Genomic DNA, 18,748 nt, shown 5'->3' on the forward strand with positions numbered 1-18,748 from the left:
TGGCAGCAGATACTCAAAGAGATAAAGCGAAAAGTGAGATGGCTTTAATATTTCAAAGAAATTCCTCAATAAGTTAAACATAGAATTACCATGTGATTCAGAAATTCCACTCCTAGGTATATACCCCAAATAATCAAAAATATATGCCACACAGAAACTTTTATTTGAATGTTCATAGCACTATTCACAATAGCCAAAAGGTAGAAACAACTCAAATGTCCATCAACTGATGAATGGATAATCAGAATGTGGTATATCCATACAATGAAATATTATTCAATCATTACAAGGAATCAGGTACTGAAATGTGCTACAAAGTGGATAAATCTTAAAAAAATAATTCCAAGTGAAAGAAGCCAGATGCAAAAGGCCACATATTGTATGGTTTCATTTACATGAAATGTCTAGAATAGGAAAATCCATGGAAACAGAAAGCAAATTAGTGGTTGTCAGGGGCTGGTGGGAGGTGGGAGGGGTAATAGGAAGTGACTGTTTAATGGGCACAGGGTTTCCTTTTAGGGTGGTAAAAAATTTCAGGAACTAGGTTAGTGGTGATGATTACACAACATGGTGAATGTTCTTAATGCCACTGAATTGTACACTTTAAAATTATAAATTTTGTGTTATGTGTACTTTACCACAATGAAAAATAAATAAATCTCCCCCTTGAACTTTTGCCCTTAAAAAACTGGAGGGAGCAAAAAAGGCCTGTCTATTTGATTACTGTAATACTGTAAGTCACAGACACAGACATAGTCCTAGAATTAGGTCCCCTTTTTAAAATGTACGAGAGCACAATGTGCAGGTAGGTCAGGATTACAGACCAAAAAACAGAGTCAAAGTGGTTGGGTGACTTACAACCCTAATGCTAAACTGTCCAAGGCCAAGTGCTTTATATCTACCTCATCTTATGCAGTCTGTTTCTGCATAGTATAGATTTGTGTAATCCAAACTTGTTCATATGTGAGTGGCAGATAAGAGCATGATGTTGGTATAAAATAGAAATTTCATTGGTTCATACATGATTTTTCCCACAAATTAATATTTTGCACCATCAAGTGACAGCAGCTAAATACTAAGTATACTAACACAACTGAAATAGTGTACTTGGAAACAACCCTTCCTTATACCCCCTTCCTTCAACCTAATGTCACCATTTTAAAGAATGAAGTCTATACTTACTGTAATCTTTGATTTAATAGAAATCTAAGATGACTTTTCAAACCATGCTAGTATCTTATTAGTATAGCTGTTTTGTTAGTACTTTGGTTACAAAGTTGCATAACTTTAGAGTTGCTTTTTCTAATCCTGTTTTTTTCCTTAAGCCCTGTTATTTTTCAGTGTACAATTTCGCAAAATGGGAGGATTTTCAGAAATGCACATATTGCATTATAGCAGAAATGCCTGTATTTGCTAGCCAGCTTACTACCCAACTCCTGTTGAGAGAGAAAGAGCAGAGGGCTTCCAGCATCTCTTAATGTGAACACACAGGCTACAGTGCATCAATGGAAAGGTTGTTTCCCTAACCTACCTGGAATTTAAAAGACTGGGGTGAGGAATGCCACTCTTGGCAAAACTACAATGTCACTCTCCCTATTAAAACCATATCATAGAACTAAACTTTTTCACACCTAGCTGAAAGGAAACACAGGATTAGGTCTCTGGTAACAGATCAAATAGGGTATTTTGGCAAATTTATAACACCTCTTTAATGACTTGGGAATGCTGGAATATCTCTAAGGGAACCCAAATTTATAAAGTTTATAAGATAGCAACATGTAAATATTTTTAAACCTAATTCAAAAAACTGGGGACAATATCGTTATTAAAAGTAAAACAATAAATAAAACCCAACAGATAGCCTAAATAGTAGGCATGAAAGGAATAGAGGAAGAATTCATTCTGAATAGCGAATTCTTCATGGAACGGCCATTTAAGAAAACTGCCAGATAATATCATGATTTAGGCTCCTGGTCACTATAAAAGTCTTCTTTTTGTTTGTTTGTTTGTTTTTAATTTTTTTTTCATTTTTTTAGGGGGGAGGTAATTAGGTTTCTTATTTATTTATTTACTTTTTCAGAGAGGGTACTGGGGATTGAACCCAGGACCTTGTGTATGCTAACCACTTGTGCTACTCCCTTCCCCCTAAAAGTCTTCTTTTTGGTGGTAAAATTATACATAAAGAACAAAAGGAAACAAGTCATATTCTTTCTATCCCCCTCCCTCCTTTACCACTCTACTCCACCAAAAGAGAAGATACGGAATTTACAAATCTCTCAGCAGGAACAACAAAGAGTCCTGCTTAGAGACTAGGATGAATTTAATGAACTTTCTGACTTCTATGCAGTCTTTACTTTTTCATTAAGAATGTTCTAGCCTCCATGTATCACCAGCCTCTCTGGGCCCAGCAGAGCCCTGCAGTATGTGACCAAGACTTGACCTCTGCCATGAAGACTTGGGGAAGTGATGGAGAAAAAAATTTCACTTGTTATTCATGGGAATCAGTATCAATTTCTCTCTGGTAATTCTGGAAAAGCAGTCTGCACACTCTGATTCCCACGGTTCAGCAGGAACTACAGAAGACAACCTCAAATGCAAGTGACAACCTTGGAAATTTCAGGGGGTAGGGAGTTTAGAAAGCAAGAGCCATGGGGCACACAGAAACACATAGGAGGTAAAGTCTCTGTCCCCTCCAGTGGAAGATGAGCTCTAGGCATGGCAGGTAGGAGCTTCCCACCAGTCCATCACTATCCAATAAACACTCCCTGAAGTTGATTCTGCTATAGGATAGCATGTAAAACCAAAACCTTGGATATATGGCTTCCTTGTTTGTTTTCTCTTTTTAATATAGAACTTGTCCATCATCTTGGGTCTTTAAATATTCTATTTCTAAGTGAAGACATTTTCATTACAGTGCCTTCCATTGGGTTAAGACAGAAAACCAGAGCCCCTTCCTTTAGCCAAACATTCCTGTGGCCCTGAAGGCATGATTTTCCTCATGCCTAATAATCACTGGGATGGAAGGAATACAGAGGAGTCATCACATCCACTGCCCTGTCTCAAAGAAAAACTGCCAACTCTATCTCAGATGGGTGGGTACCTTTTTATTTCCAGAAATATTCAGTAAAGAGACTATAATTCTCCTTAGTCATTTATTCTAGGATTTAACCACCACTGTGTCCCAAAGGTCTTTCTTTTATCAAACTCCATTCTTCTCTGCTATGGTTTAAACATGTTTATTCTTGTTTTATCTTCAACAAAAAGAAAGAATAGCTGGTTTGCATTCCAGTTCAATATGGCAGAGACAGCACATGAGAAAACTCCCTGTTATTTTCCAAACAAAGAAGAGTAAGATGTGAAATATAAAACTACAGATAAATAAATAAATAACCAGGCTTTAAAACTGCAAAATCATTCTCAGAAACAAAAGGAAACTCTCTATGAAATAAAACACAGAGGAAAGTATACAAATAAATGGGGGGACAAAGACATATGGTCCATTGGCAACTGGGACTGGATATAGACAGCTGGGGCCAGACAGCTGAGCAAGAACTATGGCCTCTAAGTGGCTTTCTGTATAAAGCTGGGGAGTAGGGTCACACTTCTCACATGTCAATAGGGGTTGACACAGCTCTGCCCACCCAAGGTTGTTTCCTCAAATGGTTTGATTGCCCAAGGTAGGCAGCTATAGCTGAGTTCCCAATCCAAGATCATTATCAGGTGCTAGCACTGCACAAGAAAATAGAGGTAAAAATAAACCATCTAAGCATGAGGGAGCCCAAGGTGGGACACCAATATATGATCTGGTTTAGAGCTAAGTGAACTACAAGGCCCGAAATAATGCTAGCACAAGAAAGGAAAGGCTAATGCAAGAGAAAACCCCCACAGCTGATGAGATCTTAAACAACAATTTTAGAAAACAAGGGGGAATCCAGAACTAAGAAAAGCTATTAAGAAACCCACCAAAAGTGAGAATTCACACCTGAAAAACATATGGATATTTGAGCAATCAGAAATGGACTTTAAATATTTAAATACCTTAAAGAAATAAGTAAGAGAATAAGACCCCAAGAAACAATAACAGGGGTTTATAAAGTAGCAACATGTAAATATTTTTAAACCTAATTTAAAAAATTGGGGAAAACATAGTTATTAAAAATAAAACAATAAATAAAACCTAACAGAGAGCCTAAATAGTAGGCATGAAAGAGATGGAGAAAGAATTCATGAATTGGAGGACAGAGCTGAAGTAATGTATTATTACAAGGAATATACCAATATATCATCATGGGGGAAAAAATAGAGGAGACATTAAGAGACACAGAATGTCAATTAAATGAGCTGCAACAACATACACCAAAGACGAGGTTAAGAATTAGAAAAAAGAAGAAGGGGTAATTTTCACAAAAATAATGACTTAAAATTGAAGAGAAATTTGAGTCCTTTGGCCAAAAAGAAGTCATGTGCTGAGTAGGCTAAATAAAAATGAATCACACATCTACATGCCTCACTGTGTGTATCAAAGAAAAAGAAAAAATCTTAAAAGCTAGAAGAAGGAGAAAACAGATTACCTACAAAAGAACTATAATCAAAGAGGAGACTTCTTATCCACAAAGGACATCAAGAAACCATTTATTAATATCTTCTAAGTGCTGAAGGAAAATAAATGTGCACCTATAGTTTTATACCCAGCCAAATTATCACTCAAGAATGAGGGCAAAATAAACACATTTTCTGCATATAAGGATGAAGGAACTTTAGTACCACTGAACTGTTAGTTCTGTTTAGTATCACAGAAAGAATTGTTAAAGGTTACAATTAACATGAAAAATGCAAACAACAAATGCTAGAGATGGAGTGGAGAAAAGGTAACCCGCCTACACTGTTAGTGGGAATGTAGTTTGGTGCAGCCATTATAGAAAACAGTATGACAGTTCCTCAAAAACTAAAAATAGACTTACTATATGATCCAGGAATCCCACTTCTGGGAATATATCCAGAGGGAACCTTAATCCAAAAAGACACCTGCACCCCAGTGTTCATAGCAGCACTATTTACAATAGCTAAGACACGTAAACAACCTAGATGTCCATTAACAGATGACTGGATAAAGAAGCTGTGGTATACAATGGAATACTACCCAGCCATAAAAATAATAAAATAATGCCATTTGCAGCAACATGGATGGCCCTGGAGAATGTCATTCTAAGTGAAGCCAGAAGGAGAAAGAAAAATACCATATGATATCACTCATACGTGGAATCTAAAAAAAAAAAAAAGACAAATGAACTTATAATATAAAACAAACAGACTCACAGACATAGAAAACAAACTTATGGTTACCAGGGGGAAAGGGGATGGTAAGGGATAAATTGGGAGTTTGAGATTTGCAGATACTGACTGGTACATATAAAATAGATAAACAAGTTTATACTGTATCGCACAGGGAACTATATTCGATAACTTGTAGTAGCTCACGGTGAAAAATAATATGAAAATGAATATATGTATGTTCACATATGACTGAAGCATTGTGCTGTACACCAGAAATTGACACAACATTGTAAACTGACTATACTTCAATTAGAAAAAAAAAGAAAAAGAAAAATGAACTCACAAGGAAGTGATCCACAAGAACAAAGGGGCAAAGGAAATAAACCGCTTGTTTCTATACTCCACAAAATGGACTTTTTAAGTCTTAAAAGATAATGGTGTTTATTTCTTTCCATTTTCTCTTTTCTGGGATTTATGACCTCAATTCTTTGATACTTTCTTTTTCTCTCAAAAGAACTGCCAGCTTATACTTTTCCTTCTTCTTAGTACTTGCTTCCTGTTAGGCAGCTGCCCCAACCTCATTCACAGGGAAGAACAATCTCTACACAGCAGTTTAGATAAACTCCTATGACATTAGACCACTTTTAGAGACTTCTGGGGGGAAAAGCTTTTATAAAGTATTTGACAGGTAACGTAGTAGATTTCTTTTTAAAGTCCCATACTAAGCCTTTGTAATCCAGTTTAAATAGAAGCAAATAAACACATACAACAACTGTAAACCTCATTTAGGGATTTATTCCAAAATCAACTTTTAGGCTGATCATATGCCAATCAGTCTCTCATATCTTGAAGCATATACTATTGTCACCAATACTCAGAATGATAAGCCTGTTACATGGCATGACCCTTTGCCATCTGGGAAAGAATCCCAGATGTCCATCAGAGTGTATTTACCAATGTAGGATAGTATACATTATAAAGGTGGTGACAGAAAGGGTTTGGGGGTTTTTTCTCCATTAAACAAAATCTCCATTCCTGTAACATTTCAGTTAACTACGTGTTTACTGAACCTCATTCTTAGCCCCATTCCTACCATTTTTGCCCTGATACTTTTGCTTTCTCTATTTAAGTTCCTCACTACTTAAAAAAAGCACCATTTTTGCTATAGACCGGTGGTTCTTCATATTTTTAGGGTCATGTACACTCCATTAGGAATACCAATAAAGCTATGGGTCATCTCTAAAGGAACTTAGACATATACAGAGCTACACCAAAAGCTGCAAACAATTTTAAAGGGTTCACTAGCCCCCTAAAGCCCACCCACAGACCCCAACTCAAGAACCTCTGTCCTTGAGGCAATCAGAACCGACTTACAGGACTACAAAGTTTCTACTGCCCAGATGCCAAGATTGTCACTTAGCCTTTCCTAAGACTGCTGTCAGGCCCACAGGCATTCTCTGAATCATTCTGTGTTTGCACGCCTCTGGCATGGGAGCCAGGCCCCAGTCAGACATGAACAGTGTCACTGAGGGAGCCTCTGCCTCATACAAACACTGTAGCTGCAAACCATGAAGGTAGATGTCCTAACAGCCTTGTGAAAAATTCTGTCTGCCTCCCTCTTAGCATTGATCTGAACGACGTATACATAATAACTGTACAGTCTGGGGGAGGGGACCACTCAGCAGGCAGGCAGCTTTATACTGTCATAAACCTCACTGGTTCAGCTCCTTGGATTTATAAACAGCCCCTTATCACTCAGAAGCTATACTCGGGTGCAGTCCCAGCACTAACTGTGGAGGACACATGTCTCTGTGCTACAACTCCCCTGGTGTCCACTGCTCATGGCAGGAAGAAGCTGTTTATGGCAGAAAATCTCTGGGCCACAATTCCCTTCCCCGAGTTGACATTCACCTTCAAATATTAAAAGCCCAGTGAAAATCTGTTACTTGGAACTCAATAACTTGTTAGAACCTAGAATGTGCCCACCTTGAGCTATAAACAGTATTTAGGGGCCAGTGCAGGCTACCTAAAAGTATCCTATTGTGATTTCTGTCTGGAAGTTTCCTTTCCGGGGAATTAGGAAGACGGAGTGGATTGGGTGGAAGAGGGAGGAAGGAGAACCACAGCTGGGAAGAAAGAGGCAGGCTGGTTTACCTGGGCAGCGAGGGCAGCAAAGATGAGGAATATGCACGGGAGAGACGCAATGAAGGCTTGGACATCTGACTCGGCTGCAAAGCACATTCCCATTCTGAAAGAGAGGAGGCAATACCACCAACAAAAAATAACTGTCTTTCATAGGTCACTGGGATTATGCCAGTTTGGGAAACAGTCATGCGGGGACTCACCCAGACGGTGAATAATGCATTCCCAAGAAACTGAATGAAATCAGCATTTTCTTCCCTTTTCTCATCACTAGCCCCTTCCCTGGGTTTGGATGATAGCTTATTGGCATATTTTTCTAAGGCTGGGATCACTACTGCCCCAGTTTTCAAAGCCTCCCACAACTAGTGGGAGGCTTCTTCTGATTTGGCTCTGTGATGTTTCTACCATCCCCCAGCTCTGCACGTCTTCTCCAAGAGCCTAGTCTGATTTCATAATCACCTGCCCAACAGCATGGAAAAAAGGGATCATGAGTGATGGGTCCCACAAGCTGCTACCCACCCCTGGGCAAAGAGATATTACCCTAGCACATGGATCCTGAATTCCACAGAACTCTGCTTTGGTCCAGTAAGCTGAGTGCCTCCTCTCCTCATTTCCTTTCAGGTCAAAATTTTTCTGAGAACAAGTTAGAGTTTGGAATTGAGCTGATAAGCTAGTGTGACTAGGGGAGGGGGCGACTGGGTCCCTGCCTGATTTACAATTACAAGATCCCTACGTTTGACTGCTTTCAACAATTCCTAGAACAAAGGAAGGCTTTGGAAATCAATTTTGCATTAACATTTTTCATCCATAATTTATCGGGAGCAAGGGTTACCTGTATCTGTCAGGCTCTAATGGGGGAAGAGGGTGATGAAAAGGATGGAGAAAGAGAAGATGCCTAGCACTTGAACCGCTGGCACTGGGATCATATTAACATTTTCACTGCCCTGCAGACAGCAAAGCCTCAGCCCCCAAGGGTTAGCTGTCCATTTTCAAAGGGTTGGGTCAAGAATCTGACACAATCATGCCATACCAGGCAGTTAATCAGTCTCTAGATGCTCTATTTAATAACTGTCTTAGCCATTTAAAGAGGCAGATGTCTTTCATCCAAATCTGAATCACCTTACCACAACCCTTTTTCTTTTCTCATGTACTTTCTAGAATAAATTTTTTGAGTGTTGCATTTGGAAACACCATAGGGCCTCCTTGCGTGTCACTCCTCAGAGCCAGGTCGTGTCCCGAGATCACCAAAGCACATCAGAAACCTGGCTGAGGTCTAAACTGATTCCTCCTCAATGCTTTATACTGATTTCTATTCTAGAATTAATAGATTAATAAAAATAATAACCATAATGATAGTGATGTTACAGCAGTTAACATTTCTTAAATATTAACTGTGGCCAAGCACTGTTTTAAGTAATTGAGATGAATTAGTGAATTTAATCCTTATCATAACCCCGTGAAATAGGTAATACCATTATACCATTAAAGAAATCTCAGCGAGGTGAGGTAACTTGTTCAATGTAACATGGTTCCTAGGTGGCAGAGCCAGGGTTAGAAACTTGGTCTGTCTTGATTCTAGAGCTCTAAAGCCTCTTAAGACCACCTAATGTTGCCTAAAGGTTCGATTTACACATACTCAAAATTCTGAAAGCCAATTTTCTGTTCAAATGGCAAAAGAATCAGGCTTGCAAGTGACTGTTCCTGCTCTACCTGGGCACTAGCGAGGAGTTGCAGTTCTTCCACGAGGTCTCAAGTGAGAGGCTAGTCCTGAAAATTCTTTCTCTATATTCAGAATTCTCAATTCTCAAGATCTAGTACAAGGCCTCCCTTCCCAATTGGCCTAGGGCACTGGTTCTACACAAGGGGCCATTCTGCTCCCCAGGTAACTTTGGCCACGTCTGGAGACATTTCTGGTTGTCACACTGGGGTTAGTGCTACTGGGGTCTAGGGGCTAGAGGACAGGGGTGCTGCTAAACAGCTTACAATGCACAGGACAGCTTCTCACAAGAAATTATCTGTCCCCAAATGCCAATAGTGCAGAGGTTGAGAAACCCTGGCCTAGTCCTTGACAGTAGAAGCTATTCAGAAAGATGGGCCATAGTTGTGGTCCTGGGTCAAGGCCATGGAAAGAAGATGGGACTACCTGTTTTGTCTATTGCAAAGATGGCATTTAAGCTGTTCAAATGCCTCTTTGCGTGACTGGACAAGAGCCAAAGTCAAGCCAAGAGAACTCTAATCCTCACCAGAAACAGGCCAAGTTTTCACAACCTCAATCCTAATTATAGTTATTGGCTGAAACAACATAAAGTACGCTCTTCCAATGAACCAATTTACGAACTGTCCTAATCTCTTTTTAAAGGCCAGTCTTGCACCAGTATTCAAAAATGATTTTTTCTTACAATCCAGGCATTATATTGAGCTTTTTCTTCCACTCCACTTTTTCCATGTCCTATTTCATTTGGCCAAGAGACATCAGTATCTGTCTATAGCAAAAAACGAGATCACATGAAAATAAAGCCAAAAAGCTATCAAAAAAAAAAAAAAAAAGGACAGGAGATGTGTATTTTTCCTTATAATCTGCTTCTCAACTTCTCTTAGGCTTTTATCACTCATGCTCCCTGGCCATCTAGGCACTTGAAAGCATCTCTATGTGCTGAGGAGCAAAGTGGGAAATCACATGCCATGAGCGATTGTACCTCTGAGCAGATGCAGTTCACACAGTAAACCAACCCATAAGGTTCCAGGTAAGGATGCCATCTCTCACCCACTCTGTACTTCTTGTCTTGGAACACACAATATGTCTCTGAATCTGTGAGGAAGAAGATGGAGAATATGCTGGTTAGAAAATATGGACCAAGTCACAAAATCCACAGGTAGTCACAAGTTCCATGCATTTTCATGTACATCAAGAGAAGTGACATAGGAAATTTTTATAGACCCCTACTACAGGCTCAGTGTTTTACATGCTTCCCTTATTTGATGCTACAATGATCCACTATTAGTCTCATTTCACAGATGAGGGAAATCAAGAGTCATATAACTAGTTAGTAGCTGACATGAAACTCAAACCCAGGTTTGCCTGAGAGTGAAGCCAAAATCTTGACTACTACTCTGTGGTAAGGGTAAGATAAGAGAGCACACTGTGTGTCCTTTTAGGAAAAGGTTGTGCTCCCTTGCTTTGGAAATACAAGCTAATGTCCGAAATGCTGATTTATCACAACACTCTCAGAGCTGCCTGGTGGTGGTATAGGAGTGATGGACTAAACACAAATTGGGTTAGGTCTCTACAAATGGCTTTGCTAATGGATGCTAATATCATTTAATCATTAAACAAATATTTGGGCACTTGCTCTTTGTTAGGCCCTATGTTAAGTGCTGGGGATAAAATGGTGAGCAAAAACACACATAGCTCCTCTTTGTTCTCATTCAACTTACAGACTTCTTATGCAGAAAACCCCCAATTAACTAAAAGTAATATCTCCTTTCCCTTTGCTGGAATAAAGATTTTGATAGCCACAGCTTATCTTGTACCACAGTTACTTGAGCACATACTGTGTTACTTGTCTTCTTTTACGTGTCTTATTTCTCCATCAGGGTAAAAGGTTCTCAAACATAGGCAACATTCATTCTTTACTGTCTCTCACTACACTTTGTGGCCACTAATGTAAGTAATTGACAAATAACAAGTAAGTAAATTTCCAAATCATATGATTTGTCTTCCAATCCCATCCTCTTCTAGCTCCTGCTTCCCATCCTCCTTCCCATCACACAAAGTCAAAATAAACCAAGACTCCTCTTGTTGCAAACACATTAATTTCCCCCCAACACACACACTCCCTTGTAGACATTCCCCTGATGACCAAAATTGAAATAATAAAGACAAACAAGCAAGAAACAGGGAGAAGATATTTCCAACAAATAAAGTATTGGTATAAATACAGCATTAGTATCTGGAACATTTTTTAATCATTCAAACCAATAAGTAAATGACCAACAAACCCAATAGAAAAATGATCTAAGGACATGAATAGCAATTTAGAGAAGAAATGAGAGCAGGCAATAAACAGGAAAAGATTCAACCTCATTAGTAATCAGAGATTCAAATTACAACTACACTGAGATAAATGCTTCAAGTTACTTACTGCTTCAAAGACCCTCTGTGATTCTTTCCAACTTCCCACAAGATAAATTCCAATTTACTTTTCAAACCTTTATTTCTAACTTCTTCAGGATGATGAACTAGGAATCAGAAACTCTGGGTCTGAATCCTAACAACCTCTAGTTGTGTGGTATTGAGCAAGTCATTTAACTCTATCAATCTCAATTTTCAACACCAATGAAATACGGATTATATCTTTCTCAAGCAAATGTTAGAAGATTAGATAAATCTCCTGTAAATTATAAAGTGCTACAAAATGTACAATGTTGTTTTATATTAATTGATTATTTTCTAATTACAAAGGTAATGCATGCTCAGTGTAGAAAATTGGAGAATACAGAAAAAGAACAAAATAAAAACATAAAAGTATATAGAAAAAAGAAACATTCCATACACAGAACTCCAGCATAAGACAGAACCACTTTTAATATGCTAGTAATTTATACATAGCCTGTGGATTGAAGGAAAAAATCAAAAGAGAAATTAGAAAGTATTTTGTACTAAAAGAAAATGAAGGGTGGAGGGTGGGAAGGGATAGACTGGGATTTCAAAACTGTAGAATAGACTACACTGTATAGCACAAGGAAATATACACAAAATGTTATGATAACTCACAGAGAAAAAAATGTGACAATGAGTGTGTATATGTCCATGAATAACTGAAAAATTGTGCTGAACACTGGAATTTGACACAACATTGTAAAATGATTATAAATCAATAAAAATGTTAAAAAAAAGATGAAGTTAGATATTAAAGAGATTTGCAAAAATGTAAAACATAACAATCTTATCACTAATTTTTTTTTGTTTTGGAAAAATACATTTTTTCTGTCACCAAAATATGTTATTTATGTTAATATATAGTGGTTTATTGTTCTTATTTTAAAATGGATTAATAAATACTTTTAATTTCTCAAAAAAAAAAAGAAAATGAAAACACAGCATATCAGAATTGGTGGGATTCAGCTAAAGAAGTGCTTAGAGGGAAATTTATATCACTAAGTACCTATATTAGAAAAGGGGAACAGTCTCAAATCAATGCCTTAAGAAACTAGAAAAAGTAGAACAAAATAAACCAAAAGAAAATAGAAGGAATGAATAATAAAAAGCAGAAGTCAATGAAATTGAAGACAGAAGATCAATAGGAAAAAAAAACCAATGAGACCAAAACCTGGTTCTTTAAGACTATTAATAAAATTGATAAAATTCTAGTAAGACTAACAATTACATAAAAAATGGAATATGCAAATTACTAATGAAGGGACAAAAGAGAAAACTTCATTATAGATCCTATAGATATTAAAAGGATTAAAAGGAAATTTTATGAATATCTTTTACACCAGTTAACTTAACATCTTAGATGAAAGGGATGAATTATTTGAAAGATATAATTACCAAAGCTTACTCAAGGAGAACTAGATAACCTGAATAGTCCTACATCTTCTAAAGAAAGGCAAAGGAAGTAGAATAGCCAAAACTATTTTGAAAAAGACAGATGTTGGAGGACACACACTATGTGATTTCAAGGCAATACAAAACTAGTTTTCAGGACAGTGTGTTAGCAAGAGGTTAGACAAATATATCAATAGAATAGAATAGAGAGTCAAAAAATACACAATAAACCCACACTTACGGGTCTACTGATTTTTCAACAAAGGTGCAAAGGCCATTCAATGGAGAAACAATAGCCTTTCAACAAATGCTGCTGCATCATTTGGATAATCATATGCAAAACATAAAATAAAATAAAATGAACTTTAAGCTATATCTCATACCAGCTACAAAAATTAATTCAAGATGGATCATAGACACACTTTAATGTGAACCCTAATATTTTAAACTTCTAAAAGAAAATATAGACTATCCTTGTGATCTTAGGTTAGGCAAAGAGTTCTTAGATATGATATCATAAGTAAAATCTATAAAAGAAATTTTGTAACATAAGACTTCATCAAAATTAAGAACTTCTGCTTTTGAAAGACAGTGTCAAGAGACTAAAAAGAAAAATCACCAACAGGGATAAATTTCTTGCAAATCACATTTCTGTAAAGGACTTTTATCCAGAATATATAAAGAATCTCAAAACTTAAGAATAAGGAAACTAACAACCCAATTTTAAAAATGGGATTACAATCTGAATAGATACTTCACCAAAGAAGACACAAAGATGTCACATATATCATTAGTCATCAGGGAAATGAATATGGAAACCATGAGGACATATCAGTACTGACTTACTAGAATGGCTAAATTCAAAAAATCTGACAATACTAAGTGCTGATGAGGATGTGAAGCAACTGGAACTCTCCTCATACAGTGCTGGTGTAAAACAATTTGGCAGTTTCTTCTGAAGTTAAAGATACACTTACTATACCACCCAGCAATCCAAAACCTAAGTATTTTTCCACCTAAATTAAAAGTATATTCAAACAAAAACCTGTACATAAATGTTTAAAGTGGTTTTATTCATAGTCTGCAAAACCAGGAAGCAACATAAATGTCCTTCAACTGATGAATTTTAAAACATCCGAACAATGGAATATTATTCAGCAATAAAAAGAAAAGACTGATACACACAAACATGGATGAATCTCAAAGGCATTATGGTAAATTTTAAAAAGCCAGATTCAAAGTCTACATAATATATGATTACAATTAATTATTTTCATTCTGGAAAAAGCAAAACTATTAGAACAGAAAACAGATTAGTAGTTGCCAAGGGCTGGGGTGGAGGGAGGATTTTACTACAAGGGGGTACAGAGTAAATTTGGGAGTGATGGAGCTATTTTATATCTTGATTACGGTGGTGCCATTTGTCAAAATTCACAAAACTGTACTCAAAAAGGGTGAGTTTTTAAATTTTATTTTTTAACTTTTAAAATTGAGATATAATTGACATCTAACATTGTATTAGTTTTAGGTGTACTAAAAAGGGTGAATTTTGCTGCATGTAATACCTTAATAAGACAATAAAAAAGAAATATATAGAAGAAAGAAAAATCACACATAATTTCACTTCCAGAAGACAACCACTTTTAACATTCTGGTAATAGCCTTCCAATCTTTGTTTTCCTTTTTCTGAATTAATAGACTTCATTTCTTAGAGCAGTTTTAGGTTTACCAAAAACTGAGCAGAAAGTATAGAAAGTTCTCATATATTCCCTCTTTACCGCACTCCCTTTTCCTTGGCATTAACTTCTTGCATTAGTGTGATACGTTTGTTATAATTCATGAACCCATGCTGATATATTAATATTAACTAAAGTACATCATTTACATGAGAGCTAACTCTTTGTGTAGTTCTATGTGTTACGACAAACATATAATGACATACATCCACCATTACAGTATCATACAGAATAGTTTCACTGCCTTAAATATCGCTTGTACATCTTTTCCCCTCTCCACTCCCACAACTCCTGAAAGACACTTTTTACTATCTCTATAGTTATGTCTTTTCCAAAATGTCACATAGTTGGGATCACAGGGTATGCAGTCTTTTTAGACTGGCTTCTTTCACTTAGCAATATGCATTTAAGATTTTTCTAAGTCTTTTCATAGCTTGACAGCTCATTTATCACTGAATAATATTTCATTGTATAAATGTACAGCTTGTTTATCAATTCACCTATTGAAGGACATCTTGTTTGCTTCCAATTTTTGGAAATTGTGAATAAAGCTGCTAAAAACATATGTGTACAGGTTTTCGTGTGGCATGTTTTTGACTCATTTACATAATACCTGAGAGTAAGGTTGCTGGATTTTATAGTAAAGCTACGTTTAACTTTTTAAGAAACTGCCGAACTGTCTTCCAAAGTGACTGTACCACTTTGCATTCCCACTAGCAATAAATGAGAGTTCCTGTTGCTCCACTTCCTTATCAGTATTTTGGTGTTGTCTGTATTTCAGGTGTTAGCCATTCTAATAGGTGTGTAATGGTATCTCATTTGTTATTTTAATTTGCAATTCCCTAACAACCTATGATATTGAGCATCTTTTCATATACTTGTTTGCCATCTATCTGTCTCCTCTGGTGAGGTATCTGTTTAGCTCTTTTGCTCATTTGGGTTGTTCATTTTCTTATTGTTGAGTTTTAAGAGTTATTTGTATATTTTCATGTCCTCTACCAGACATGCATTTTGCAAATATTTTCCTTCAGTCTGTAGTCTGTCTTTTCACTCTCTTAATAGTGTCTTTTGCACAGCAGAATTTTTCACTTTTAATGAAGTCCAATTTATCCATTTTTTCTTTCATGGAGCATACTTTTGGTGTATCTGAGAACTCACTGTCAGACTCATGGTCACCTAGATTTTTCTCCAATGTTATTTTCTGGAACTTTCATAGTTTTGCATTTTATATTTAGGTCTTTGATCTATTCTGTGAATTATTTCTGTTTATGGTCAAGTCTATACTCATATTTTGCATGTGGATCTCTAGTTGTTCCAGCACCATTTGTTGAAAATATTACCCTTTTTCCAATGAATTGTCCTTGCTCCTTTCGTCAAAGATCAGTGGGTCTATATATTTGTGTGGGTCTATTTCTGGGCTATTATGCTCCACTGATCCATTTGTCTATTCTTTCAACACCACCACATTGTCTTAATTATTATAGCTTTATAGCAAGTCTTGAAGTTGGCAGTTGTTAGTTCTGTGACTTTGTTGTTGTTCTTTAATATTGTGCTGGCAATTCTGGGTCTTTTGCCTTTCATATAAATTTTAGAGTCACTTTGTTAATTTCCACAAAGTAAGTCGCTGGGATTTTTATAAGTATTGCATTGAATCTACATATTCAGTCGTGAAGTACTGGTATCTTAACAACATTAAGTCTTTCTGCCTATGAACAGGGAATCTCTTTCTAGTTATTTGATATCTTTCCTGAGAGTTTTGTAGTTCTCCTTATATAGATCTTGTACACATCTTACTAAATTTATACCTAAGTGTTCCATTTTTTGGTGCTAATGTAAATGGTGTTGTGTTTTTAATTACAAATTCCAATTGTTCATTGATGGTATATAGGCAAGCAATTGACTTTCATATATTAACCTCACATCCTTCAACCTTGCTATTATTGCTTATTAATTTTAGAAGGGTTTTTTGGTTGATTCTTTGTGATATTTAAAATAATCATGTCATCTGCTAGATAAGGTAATTTTATCTCTTCTTTCCAAATCCTTATATTTTCATTTCCATTTCCCATCTTATTGCATTAGCTAGGACTTCCAGTACAACATTGAATAGGAGTAGTGAGAGAGGACATCATTCATTGCCTTGTTCCCAGTCTTAGGGGAAAAGCATCTGGTTTCTCTCCATTAAGTATGGTATTAGCTGTAGATTTCTTGTAGATATTTTGTATGAAGTTGAAGAAGTTCTCTACCCGCCGCCATTTCTCATTTGCTGGATAGCGTCAGATTTTGTCAAATGCTTTCTGCATCTATTGATATTATCATGTAGTTTTTCTTTTTTAGCCTGTCGATGTGATAGATTACATTAACTTGATTTTTGAATGATAAAATAGCCTTGCATACCTGGAATAAATACCACTTGATTGTGGATTTTTTCCTATGTTATTGGAATAGATTTGCTAATATTTTGTTGAAGATTTTTGCATGAGAGATATTAATCTGTAGTTTTTCTTTCTTATAACGTCTTTATATGGTTTTGGTAGTAGGGTAATATTGGTCTCATAGAATGAGTTAGGGAGTGCTCCCTCTGCTTCTATCTTCTGAAACAGATTGGAGAGTACTGGTAATACCTCTTCCTTAAATGTTTGGTAGAATTCATCAGTTCATCATCTGGACCTAGTGCTCTCTGTTTTGAAAGATTATTAATTGTTGATTCAATCTGTTTAATAGATATAAACCTATTCAGATTGTCTATTTCTTCTTGTACAAGTTTTAGTTGGTTGTATCTTCCCAGGTATTGGTCTTTTTTTTCCTAGGTTTTCAAATTTGTGGGTGTGGAGTTGTTCATAATAGTTTTTATTATGCCTTTGGTAGTAATGATGGCCTTCCTTTCATTTCTGGTATTAATAATTTGTGCCTTCTCTCTTTTTTTCTTAGTTAACCTGGCTAGAGTTCTGTTTTATTGATCTTTTCAAAGAACCAGCTTTTGGTTTCATTGATTTTTTTGCTATTGATTTCCTGGTTTCACCTTCATTGATTTCTACTTTAATTTTTAAAAATTTCTTTTCTCCTGCTTACTTTGGGTTTGATTTGTTTTTCTTTTTCTAGTTCCCTAAGGTAGAATCTTAGATTATTGACATTAGATCTTTTTCTCCCCTAATACATTAATTCTATGCCATAAATTTCCCACTAAGCACTGTTTTTGCTGTATCCCATAACTTTTTATAAACTGTATTTTTATTTTCATATAATTTAAAATATCTTTAAATTTCTCTTGAAACTTCTTTGATCTATTATGTGCTATTTGGAAGTATATTGTTTCATCTCTAAATATTTTAGATTTTACAGCGGTTATTGATCTCTAGTTTAATTCCAGTGTGTTATGAGAGCATATACAGTACAATTTCTATTCTTATAAATTTGTTAAGGTGTGTTTTATGTCCCATGAATGTGGTCTATCTTGGTGAATGTTTCATGTGAGCTTGAGAAGAATGTGTATTCTACTATTGTTGGTAGTAGATGACAATTAGATCCAGTTTGATTGATGGTGTTGTTCAATTTAACTATACCATTACTGATTTTCCACCTGTTGGATCTGTTTATTACTAAGAGAGGGGTATAAAAATAAGTATAATAGTGAATTTGTCTGTTTCTCCACGCAGTTCTATCAGTTTTTTCCTCACATATTTTGATGCTCTACTAGGTACATACACATAATTTTCCTTGCTCTGAAATCTGTTTTGTCTAAAATTAATATAATTACTCCCATTTACTTTTGACTAGTATGTGTTAGAATGCAATATCTTTCTCCATCCTTTTACTTTTAATCTATAAGTATTTTTACATTTAAAGTGTATTTCCTGTAGACAACATATAGTTGTGTCTTGCTTTTTTTAAAATCCACTTTGATAGTAACTGTCTTTTAATTGGGGTATATAGACCATTCACATTTAAAGTGATTATTGATACAGCTGGACTAATATAGACCATATTTATAATTAATTTCTATTCATTGCCTTTGATTTTTTTCTTTTGTGTATGTATGTTCCAC

At 36.0% G+C, this 18,748-nt stretch overlaps 1 protein-coding gene across 5 annotated transcripts in view; it reads right to left on the bottom strand.

Moving 5' to 3' along the window:
• Positions 1-18,748, bottom strand: part of CHRDL1 (chordin like 1) — a 123,609-nt gene that overhangs the window by 89,554 nt on the left and 15,307 nt on the right. For all 5 annotated transcript variants that reach the window (XM_032476049.1, XM_032476053.1, XM_032476051.1 and 2 more), the window contains 2 exons: positions 10,113-10,225; positions 7,429-7,522 (listed from right to left, as the gene is read on the bottom strand). In XM_032476049.1, coding sequence (XP_032331940.1) covers positions 7,429-7,522; positions 10,113-10,225 — 207 coding nt within the window. The remainder of the gene's footprint in view (positions 1-7,428; positions 7,523-10,112; positions 10,226-18,748) is intronic.

The sequence above is a fragment of the Camelus ferus genome, chromosome X (assembly GCF_009834535.1).
Source record: "Camelus ferus isolate YT-003-E chromosome X, BCGSAC_Cfer_1.0, whole genome shotgun sequence".
NCBI lineage: Eukaryota > Metazoa > Chordata > Mammalia > Artiodactyla > Camelidae > Camelus > Camelus ferus.